This window comes from Helianthus annuus, chromosome 9, assembly GCF_002127325.2.
Source record: "Helianthus annuus cultivar XRQ/B chromosome 9, HanXRQr2.0-SUNRISE, whole genome shotgun sequence".
Classification (NCBI taxonomy): domain Eukaryota; kingdom Viridiplantae; phylum Streptophyta; class Magnoliopsida; order Asterales; family Asteraceae; genus Helianthus; species Helianthus annuus.
This window is the reverse complement of record NC_035441.2, coordinates 122,101,656-122,112,579: the sequence shown is the minus strand read 5'-3', so window position 1 is coordinate 122,112,579 and position 10,924 is coordinate 122,101,656. Positions and strand designations below refer to the sequence as shown.

The 10,924-nt window shown below is 34.9% G+C and overlaps 2 protein-coding genes across 2 annotated transcripts; one reads left to right on the top strand and one right to left on the bottom strand.

The window, feature by feature from the left end:
* The first annotated feature begins 597 nt into the window (after positions 1–597).
* LOC110878463 (alpha-mannosidase At3g26720) lies at positions 598–7,715 on the top strand. Its single transcript, XM_022126765.2, has 28 exons — positions 598–948; positions 1,038–1,121; positions 1,304–1,392; positions 1,473–1,647; positions 1,736–1,855; positions 1,958–2,041; positions 2,131–2,202; positions 2,295–2,408; positions 2,517–2,617; positions 2,712–2,805; positions 2,886–3,122; positions 3,187–3,252; positions 3,342–3,398; positions 3,479–3,698; positions 3,794–3,936; positions 4,014–4,073; positions 4,139–4,198; positions 4,277–4,348; positions 4,418–4,465; positions 4,549–4,668; positions 5,871–5,936; positions 6,014–6,126; positions 6,216–6,300; positions 6,415–6,525; positions 6,636–6,731; positions 7,016–7,063; positions 7,167–7,235; positions 7,318–7,715. The coding sequence occupies exons 1-28, from the start codon at positions 724–726 to the stop codon at positions 7,531–7,533; spliced, it is 3,045 nt and encodes a 1,014-aa protein (XP_021982457.1). The 5' UTR covers positions 598–723; the 3' UTR covers positions 7,534–7,715.
* Positions 7,716–8,621: 906 nt separating this feature from the next.
* Positions 8,622–10,332, bottom strand: LOC110878464 (cysteine-rich and transmembrane domain-containing protein WIH1). The gene is made up of 3 exons (XM_022126767.2): positions 10,150–10,332; positions 9,798–10,059; positions 8,622–8,854 (listed from the first exon to the last, which is right to left on the bottom strand). The coding sequence occupies exons 1-3, from the start codon at positions 10,178–10,180 to the stop codon at positions 8,806–8,808; spliced, it is 342 nt and encodes a 113-aa protein (XP_021982459.1). The 5' UTR covers positions 10,181–10,332; the 3' UTR covers positions 8,622–8,805.
* Positions 10,333–10,924: the final 592 nt, after the last annotated feature.

Below are 10,924 nucleotides of genomic sequence, written 5' to 3'. Positions count from 1 at the left end.
CCTGTAGCAAAACATGAACATAAAGGTTGGTTTTTGCTGATTTCATAGTGAAAGGTACGAAGTGCAGTTTAGGTATAACATAAAGAATGATTTTTACAATGTCTAGATAATATTCTTGTCTTCGTTCGACTATTTCATACTTTATAGTCCCATCTTGATGTCTTAGTGTTGCATATGCACTTAATAATCCTAAGTTCCACTAGTTGGTCGATAATAATCCCAACTCTAAAAATTCCCTCAAACGATCCCAACTTGTAAAAATTTGGTTACCATCGATCTTTTTCAAACTGTATGTGCACTTAATTCAATTAAGGAGGCTGCAGATGCACTTGAATCTATTGAGAATGTCAAACTCTTATATGTTATAAAAGGATCAATGGAGGACAAATTCTTATAAGTTGGGATCGTTGGAGGGAATTTTAAAAATTGGGATTATTATCGGCTAACAAGTAAAATTTAGATTATTAAAATCCAATAACCCTTTATACTTTAGGTTACATCATCATAAACGAAGAACTTTAAAATACATATCTTTTAATGTGTTGACTCATAGTTTAAACAACAAATACCTTAATCTTATCCACAATTATTCAAAGTAGACAGGTTGGTGTAGGTGCACAAATATTTTATCAACAAAATAACATAATTATACCATGGTTAACGTTACCTTTACTCAACTATGATTATTATTGTACCTATTTGACTTGTATCTATACTGACCAAATGCTGCAAATCCGGCCACCGGAGACGATGAAGCCGTTACTCAATATCTCATTCTTCCTCCTCCTACTCATCTGCGCCATTGACTGCAAGTATATGGTGTATGACACTTCTCAAACAATACAACCTAACAAACTCAATGTTCATCTCGTACCTCACTCTCATGATGACGTAGGCTGGCTCAAAACCGTCGATCAGTACTACACCGGTGCTAATAACTCAATTCGAGTACACTCAACTCCTTTTTATCTATGCGCGCATGCATATGATGATCACTACTAACTAACTGTCTGATTTCATTCATTACATTTACACAGGGTGCCTGTGTTCAAAACGTCTTGGATTCCGTCATTTCCGCTTTGCTCGATGACAAAAATCGCAAGTTCATCTACGTTGAAATCGTAAGCTAAGCTAAGCTCTCCTTATATTATTTGTGATTAGGTTACTGAATTTTGTTAATTAAATGTATTGATTGTGTTGATTAGGGTTACAAGAGAAGGCTTTATATAATAGCCAGCCATATTTACATTTAACTACCTCTAATTTCAATGTATTAGATATGATCTAAGATTGTTTTCTGCAGGCGTTTTTTCAGCGATGGTGGAATCAGCAGAGTGAGATACTTAAGGATAAGGTCAAGGAGCTTGTTAATAACGGTCAACTTGAATTTATGTGTGTTGACTTACTTTTGAGCTTTTAATTTTCTTGTATTAGATATGGTAGTTAGCCCTAATTTTGATTGTGGTTTTAAGAAATGGGGGAATGTGTATGCACGATGAGGCCACACCGCATTACGTAGACTTGATCGATCAGACGACTTTGGGACACATGTTTATAAATAAGGAGTTTGGTCAAAAGCCGAGAGTTGGTTGGCAGATCGATCCGTTCGGTCACTCTGCAGTTCAAGCTTACTTGCTAGGAGCTGAGGTATACATAATAATGCACTTTGATCAACTGATTCAAGATTAGGGATGTGAATGTTTACTTGATATGTTGTGCTTCCTTTTTGTTGAAGGTGGGGTTTGACTCACTGTTCTTTGCTCGAATGGATTATCAAGATAGGGAAAAGAGGAAAATTGAAAAGACTCTTGAGGTTGTATGGCGGGGTTCCAAGTCTCTTGGTTCGTCTTCACAGGCATGTTGCATACTTTGATTGCTATTGATGATGTATTGTTTGTTAGTTAGGTGCTAAGGTTTAAGTGTTTGGTAAACGATGTTTCTCTGTGGTGACTTGCAGTTGTTTACCGGTATATTTCCCAGACATTATGATCCCCCGGATGGTTTCACATTTGAGATAAATGATGTATCTCCACCTATTCAGGTAAAGACATTAAACACACTTAGCTTGTCTGATCTTTGGTTTCTATGTTTGATTCTTTTGCTTGGTTGCTTGCTTATACTGTTTTGTAGGACGATCATCTCCTTTTTGACTACAATGTTCAAGAACGGGTCAATGATTTTGTAGCCGCTGCCATTGCTCAAGTCTGTAACCCTGTATCTCTGTTATATGCACTGGGACCTTTTTGTAGTTATAAATAGTGATATAATTAATTATGTTTCTATTTTTGTTGAAGGCTAATGTAACAAGGACAAACCATATAATGTGGGCAATGGGAACCGACTTTCGCTATCAATATGCAGTTTCATGGTTCAGGCAGATAGACAAATTTATACATTACGTTAACCTGGTATTGCCCCTTATATTTGAATGCGGTTTACTTCTTTACATACTCTTTATCTTTGCTTTTGTGAAGCTTACTTGTGAAGAAACTAATAAGTCCGTTGTTATTGTTAAGGATGGGCGTGTGAATGCACTATATTCTACCCCATCGATTTACACAGATGCAAAATATGTAGCTAATGAAACATGGCCTCTGAAAACCGATGACTTCTTCCCGTGAGTACAATGTTATCCTTCAATGTCAAACACTTTGATACCTTGTACCCTCTTCATCATCTTATTTCTAAAATAACAAAATGAAAACTTTTAGATATGCCGATAAAGCAAACACCTATTGGACTGGATACTTTACTAGCAGGCCAAATTTTAAAGGTTATGTCAGGACAAACAGTGGTTACTATACGGTAAGTTGTATCAAAACTCTTTTCTTTTTTCTAATAATACATATGTTCTGTTAAGTTCACTCACGTTGATACAAATTCAGGCAGCAAGGCAGTTAGAATTCTACAAAGGCAGGAACAGTTCCGGACCAAATACAGATGCGCTAGCCGATGCTCTTGCAATCGCTCAACATCACGATGCAGTTAGCGGTACACAAAGGCAACACGTGGCTTCTGATTATGCATTGCGTATCTCAAAGGGCTATGCAGAAGCTGAGGAAGTCGTTGCTTCTTCGTTGGCGTCTTTAACAGCATTAAAATCCGTTGGCACGTTTCAGCAGGTATTTATTAGTAATTTTGAGTACAAATATGTCCAATGACTAATTCGTAATTTGATAATTTCAGTGTCCTCTCCTTAACATAACTTATTGTCCTCCATCAGAAGCTGTTCTCGGTGATGGAAAGAGTTTGGTAAGCATAATCTTCCTCTGTTTTGTTTAATACTTTATATTTGTTTGATGCATATATAACTATCATATTAATCTTTCTTATCTTTAAAGGTGGTGGTTGTCTACAACCCTATAGGATGGAAGAGAGAAGAAGTTGTCCGATTTCCAGTGCGTGCTGATCTAGACTTTGACTTTTTACTTTGACTTTTAATGTCTTGGCTGTTTAATATAATGCGAAGTTGCTGCAGGTTACTTCGCGTGAAATAATGGTCCGGGATTCAGACGGAAAAGAAATTGAATCACAGCTTACTCCCATACACAGCCCCCCATTGGACAATAGGTATTACCATGTTCAAGCATATACCGGTAAAACTCCAAGTACTACACCGCATTATTGGCTTGCGTTTACGGCATCTGTACCACCTCTCGGTTTCAGCACCTACATTGTCTCAACTGCCAAAGACACAGGTCAACTCATTGAATCTGTTGTTACAATTTGTAATTTAAGTTGTCCAGAAGTTGAGATAATATGAATATATGATACCTGTGATAATGATTAGCAGATACAAGTGCAACAGTGGCAACCGTGTGGAATTTTACTTCAGATACTGGTGATAGAATTGCAGTTATTGGTAGTGGGAATTTAAAGCTGCATTTTGATACAGAGGAGGAAAAGCTTACACGTTATATCAATAACAGAACCATGGTATTTATAATTTACTAAATCAAATTATATTTATTAAACGTAATATTAACATCTTTTTTTTTGGCACACGATTCAAGGTTGAAGAATCCTTTGAATACTCATACAGCTACTATGCCGGGCACAATAGCACAAATCAGGTAGATTGAAATTTGTCTATAAATAAAGTTTGTTCATCTTCTGAAGTCGTTCTTGTTTTTTGAAGGCCTCTGGAGCGTACATCTTCCGTCCTAATGGCAAGTTTCCAATAAAACCTGCAGGACAGGTAAGCATTCTCCTTTTGTTGTCCTATTTTGGGTGATTAACATAACAACTCCATTACATGTTGCAAGTTTTGTTACAGAAAGCTTTTAGAGTTATAAAGGGTCCACTATTGCATGAGCTGCATCAAGAGACCAAGCCGTGGATACATCAGGTATTTACTTGTTGAAGGTGTAGCATATTATAGCCAATTTCATGTTTTATATAAAGCTTTTGCACACAGCTCACTCGTGTATACAAAGATAAGGAGCATGCTGAAATGGAGTTTATGGTAAGTTTTGTGTTAGCTTGATTCTATGATGTAAGTAACAAGTGCGTATCATCTAATTACATATTTCTACAATTTGGTGCTAGCTTGGACCTATACCTATAGATGATGGTGTTGGGAAAGAATTAATTACTCAGATCACAACTAGCTTAAAGACAAACAAGACATTCTATACCGATTCTAACGGGAGAGACTTCATCAAAAGGGTATTAACTACAATTTGTATACTAGTTTATAGACCCGCGTATTACACGAGTTGAACAAAGACAATATGTTACGTAAACTCGTGTAACGCATAGACTATAACCTAGTGACTTAGATAATAATAATTCATAATTATAATAATATAATAATTACGAATAGATAATAATAACAATAGCAATAACAATTTTTCTCATTTGTTCCTGAGTTTTGCATTTTGTTTTTGCTATTTTCATCCAGCCCATTAACTTCATCAAAAAAGTCAGTTTAACAAAGGGCATTTTTGTCTATTTACTTCTTTAATTTATTGTGTTTTTTAATCCAAATAAAACTCACCCCATTAATTTATATCATCGCTCAAATGTGAACTTAAAAAGCTATGTAAATATCTTCTATTTAACTTAATCATTGTTGATATTAAATTACAAAAATAATTTAAAATATAATCTAAATTATATAAAATATAATTTAAATTTTAAACTTTATACCATATTCGTTTTTATAGGTTTATTGGCATGGCGGTATAAAATTCATTGAATAAAGATTTATATTCGCAATAAAGTTTTTTTTTATCAGACACCAGATGTGTTATATATTAATAATAATAATTGGATATTACTCTAATATATTATTAATAAAATAGTAATATTGCTAAATTAAGAGATACCTGTGTGTAATTATTGGCAAACAAATTATTTGGTTAGATTACACAATTTAGGTCTACAAGTATATAACCAAATTTGGTTTGATCACAATGTTTAAAAATAAAAATTAATGTTACATATGAAAATAAGAATAAATAAATAAAATACTACAATAGTATAAAACAAATATTTTAATGTATTATGTATCTATCTATACTTATGTATAGATTAATAAATTGGATATATTAATATGATATAATAACAATAATGTATTTATTTGTTGTTGTGTATAAATTAATAAATTGTATATTAATATGATATAATAATAATAATATTAATATTAATAATATTAATATTAATATTAATATTAATATTAATATTAATAATAATATTAATATTAATATTAAAGGAGAGAATACCACATGGCATTATGATATAATTTTAAGTAGAGAATGACATGTGGCATTAACATGATTCTTTTATTAATATTAGATTAATATTCCTCTCTTGATTAATAGTTGAGTCAACTAAACTATTAGCCTGATATAAATCATGGTTTGCAGCTTCTCGATTACAGAACTGACTGGGATCTGGAAGTTAATGAGCCAGTTGCTGGAAATTACTACCCAGTACGTGCTCATATAATAATTCATAATATTCAGTAACTTTTTTGGCTTTTTCATTATTGTTTTGACTTGTTGCTTAGATAAACCTTGGAGCTTATGTTGAGGACGGAAGTACGGAACTTTCGGTGTTAGTAGATCGTGCAGTAGGTGGCTCGAGTTTAGTAGATGGTCAAATAGAACTAATGCTCCATAGGTATGATTTTCCATCATTAGTGATAGGCTAATCTTGTAGAAGAATATCTAACAAGCTAATTTATTGGTCTCTTTAATTTGTTTTTGCAGGAGGCTATTATTCGATGATGCCAAAGGTGTTGGTGAGGTGCTAAACGAGACAATATGTGTCGTCGATGATTGCAGGGGCTTGATTGTAAGCATGTTGTATAATAGTAATACTTGTTCATATAAAAAAGAAAAAAAAAGTTAAATATCGAGTCGTTTTCTTTCCTTTGCGAGATGTGTATTCATGTATGGTGTTTTGTAGCTCACAGGCAAGTATTATGTTAGAATCGATCCCAAGGGAGATGGAGCCAAGTGGCGTCGCACACTTGGTCAAGAAATTTATTCTCCACTCCTTCTAGCATTTGCAGAACAGGTAATACGATTTTCTTGTGTAGCCTTGCTCCCTCTGTTTGTGTGTGTATCCTTTGGGTCTCTCTATATGTGTGTATTCATGTGTCTTCTATATATATATATTTCTTGCAGGAAGGAAATGATTGGACAAGTTCTCATGCATCATCCTTCTCGATGATTGATGCATCCTATAGCTTGCCTAACAACACAGCAATTATAACTCTACAGGTATACATTGCCCTGATTGTTCGTTGTTTCGGTCTTTTAGATTGTTTGGCAGCTAAAATTTCACCTTTTTTACATTACCCTTCCGATTAGATGTAAAGTTACCAAAACGCCCTTACTTTTAACTGAAATATTTAATGAGGTTAGTATCAGGGAGCAAAATGGCGACAAAATGGTAACTCCAGGGAGTGTTTTGGAAGTTTTTAAACTATTGGGGAAAAAGTGTTAAAATGTCAAACCTCAGGGAGCGGAAACGAAGTTAATTCTATTGTATTTGATCATTGCAGGAGCTTGAAAGTGGAACAGTACTCCTTCGTCTGGCTCATCTTTACGAGGTCTTCTTTTAATTTTAACATGTTTTATTTGAAGAACCTTGTAATTTGTCATGTGACATTTTGTATTATACTTAAAAGGGTGTTTGTTCTATGGTTTGTACAGGTGGGGGAGGACAAAGATTATTCTGTAATGGCAAGTGTGGAGCTGAAGAAGTTATTCCCAAATAGAAAGGTATTTAACTACGTATTGTTATATAGATGACGGCTGATGCCAACGAGGATTGTCGTTTTGATTTGTGTGATTTCTTTTCCAGATAAGCAAAGTGACGGAAATGAATCTATCTGGTAATCAAGAAAGAGATGAGATGGAGAAGAAGAGGTTAAACTGGAAAACGCAAGATTCATCAGAAGCCAAGATTGTGAGGGGAGGTGGTGTTGATCCTGAAAAGCTAGTAGTGGAACTTGGGCCGATGGAAATCCGGACGTTCTTTGTCGACTTTGATTATCTAAAGATGTTTGCTTCTGAATGATGACCACAATGTGGTCATGTGAGGTGTATTTGACCACGTTCTTTTTATCGTTCATCCTTTTGGTTGATAGTCGTCTTGTGCTCGAAAATGAGTCCGAGTTTGGTGTCATCAAGGAATTAATAAAACAAATTCACTTTGCAACAATGGAAAGGGAAACCAATTCGCTTTCTTTTAAGGCCAAATGTGTGTTGGAAATAATGCTTGTTAAACTTTTTATGCTACTCACATTTGCCTCGGCTGTTTTGTGTGTATATATTGCAGCAAAGGAAAAACAAAAAGTGGTGGATGTGTGTGTGTTAAAAAGAGTAGAGCCAAAAACAACTAGCAAATCGGATTTTCTTTCGAGACTCGATGCAATATAAGGGAACATTATTACCCAATTGCTCGTTTAATTGAATGAATGAACATAAGTACATACCCTTAGTTCTTTAATTTACATATTTCGAACAAATTTGATTTCAGATTTTAAAACTCTTTGTTAGACCCATCAGTTTATCAGCCAAAGCACTATACAGATGTTAGAACCAAATTTGTTTTACATCCCATTCACTCATTTCGATTTAAGATCCTCCGCTGCATCCCAATCTTAGATTTTGAATCATGTGCTTTACTCTTTGCAAGAAAAGAAAATTTGTTCGTCGAAGTGTTCATGTTCATTTAGTTAAAGTTGAACAAACGAACATGTACAAGTTGGATTCATTTACGCGCCCAACTTAATTCACTTGTTATGAAATCCAACTTAGTTTAGAGCATATTTGTGTCAATACCTTTCTTGACTTGTACTCAAAACACGATTCCATTAATCTCTTTCCTTGAAGAAACCATTCACATTACAAATCAACCAACCGTTGACGTTTTATGGAAGAAGGCACAAGTGTGATTCTTCAAAATGTAAACGGGAAGTTAAAGTAGGATCTCTTAAATATCACAGTGAGAGGTTAGCAGTCGCTTTCACATTCACACTCGCACTCAATATAGTACACCAGAAGGATCACCAATTGTTATAATGAACAACTTGCATGGACCGTCACACTGGAGTCAAGATTATTTCCACCATTTCAGAGACGGATGTATTCTTGCAAGGATTATTGGATTAACACTTCTTATTCTTGTTCTTATCCATTTCATTTCAAGGTTTAAAAGTTAAAACCAAACATATACAACGTATAAATAATTTGGCATAACTCGTCCAATTTCACCATAAAACCAGTAATAATATAAACCAAAATTACACATACCCATAATGGCCTTATGAAACAATAGCATCCATCCCTAACCAAAGCATTCTTCCAAGACACAACAGAAGCAAAGAGCAGCCATACTGCAAAACAAAATGTCCAATTCCATATCAACCAACCATCACCTAACCTAATTTCGAAACCATTCATATTGGTTTCTCTATAATTCAACTGTCTAAAACTTATCTCATCTTTTAAACCTCCGATTCACCTTCATTCGCTTAAATAATACTCCTTTATTCTTTTCCTCTTAACTATATAGAAAATGAATAGTAAACTTATGTGTCAAGTTATTCTACAAAGGCTTCTAACTGTAAGAAGTGTAAGAAAGATTTATAGAGTGACAAGTGTCCAATAAGCTAAAACTAAACCCACTACATCACCACCAAAAACCTAAACACCCACCCCCACCCCACCACCCAAAAACCTAACCCCCCCCACCCCCGGCAAAAAAAAAAAAAAAAAAAAACTATACCTCACAAAAAAACCCCCCAAAAAACCTAACCCCCCCACCCCCCAAAACACCCACCCCCTCGGCATATATTTTTTTTTTTGGGTGGGTGATGTGGGGGGGGGGGGGTTTAGGTTTTTGGTGGTGGTGGATGTTTAAGGGTTTTTTTTTTTTTTTTTTTTTTTTTTTTTTGTAGTGGGGTCTTTTTAGGTTATTGGACACTTGTCACTCTATAAATCCTTCTTACACTTCTTACAATTAGGATCTTTTGTATTTGATCCTAATCCGTAAACTTATATATTTAAAGACTCGTTGTAGCATCTCTATATTTTTTCTCAATATTTTAAAAATAAAAGTATGTTTTAAGACTCCAATGGTCGTAAATTTCAAGTTTCGCCACTGGTGGCGGAGGCACCCCTTAAAAATTAATTTGTGTAACTTGTAGGCAAAAATCCCGATCGCCCTTGTTAAAAATTCGGTTAAACCCCAGATCGCCCGCAGTAAAATAAATCCTATATTTATGTAAAAGATCGATGAAACATATAAGTTATGAATAATACTATACTAGTACATACCAGCCTCTGAAGAAAGAAGAGCAGGAGGCATCATCCTGTTGTTGATAATCATGATGATGTTCACAATGGTAAACTTGGTAAGGAGGCTGAGGCGGAGGTGGAGGATAGTTTTGATTATTAAAATAACCTTGATAAGGTGGTGGCGGATATGTATACCCGGTACCTGGACCTGATGGATCCGGGTACGGGTAACCCATGTACTGCGGTGGAGGGGCAGGTGGTGCAGATGGGTGTTGTGGTGGCGGGTATACTGACCCGTATCCTGTAAGAAACAAAACGAAACGAAACGAAACGGGTAATAAATTAACATGATGTTTGCTGTTACAAATTGTAAAGTGAGAAATTGGAATACCTGGTGGTGGGTAGTCCTGCTGATGGCTCATTTTGAAAGGATGAGTGGCGATCGATGATGAAATAGATTTGGGATGAGTTTAGTTTAGGGGATCTGGAACTGGAAGGAAGGAAGGGTGTTTTTATCATTTATGTTATGGTCGACATCATACATCTGGCATCTCCTGGTAAGTATGAGGAAGATTGTTGGGAAAAAGGGATAAATTAAATAATTTCAAAGTCATATTATAATAATAATTCAAAAACAAGTAAAATAAATATGATATTATTATTATTATTAGTCCTGCTACTTTGTTAAAACATCAAATATGTGTATGGCGAATACGGGTGGTATCGGTTCGTCTTGGATGAGAGATGATTTTTACCAATTATTCCACTGTCGTGTCTTTGGACGAGTGAAGGTCGGGTTTCCGCGTATCTAGGAGAGCCAAGGGGCTGGCGGCAGTCGAATAGTCGACATTGACCACAGCGCCCGTTGTCACGATGGTTGGCACGTCATTCCTTACCGTTCAAAAAAAGTTAAAACATGTGTATTTTTTATTTTAAATATGTATGATCAAGAAAGACAAAAGAGGAATATAGGAATCACAAATTTTAAATTTAGAAAAATAAAAACAAAATAACGGTCAATTAAAACTTTATTTAAAAAATTGGCAAAGTTCAAATAATGAAAACGTGCGAGGTTGATTAAACTAAATAAGGAATGTATTAAATGTAATATTGAAAAGAAAGTCGGGTAAATTTGAAACGAGTAAGGATTCACGTGTAAGTTAAAT

What these genes read in the sequence shown, in the direction of transcription:
- LOC110878463 (XM_022126765.2), top strand. Translation starts at nt 724, where the DNA reads ATGCTGCAAATCCGGCCACCGGAGACGATGAAGCCGTTACTCAATATC. An exon ending in ATGTATCTCCACCTATTCAG is followed by an intron (nt 2,042 to 2,130) that starts GTAAAGACATTA and finishes ACTGTTTTGTAG; the next exon opens with GACGATCATCTCCTTTTTGA. An exon ending in TAGCCGCTGCCATTGCTCAA is followed by an intron (nt 2,203 to 2,294) that starts GTCTGTAACCCT and finishes TTTTTGTTGAAG; the next exon opens with GCTAATGTAACAAGGACAAA.
- LOC110878464 (XM_022126767.2), bottom strand. Translation starts at nt 10,180, where the DNA reads ATGAGCCATCAGCAGGACTACCCACCACCAG. An exon ending in GCAGGACTACCCACCACCAG is followed by an intron (nt 10,060 to 10,149) that starts GTATTCCAATTT and finishes TGTTTCTTACAG; the next exon opens with GATACGGGTCAGTATACCCG. An exon ending in TCTTCTTTCTTCAGAGGCTG is followed by an intron (nt 8,855 to 9,797) that starts GTATGTACTAGT and finishes TTTGTTTTGCAG; the next exon opens with TATGGCTGCTCTTTGCTTCT.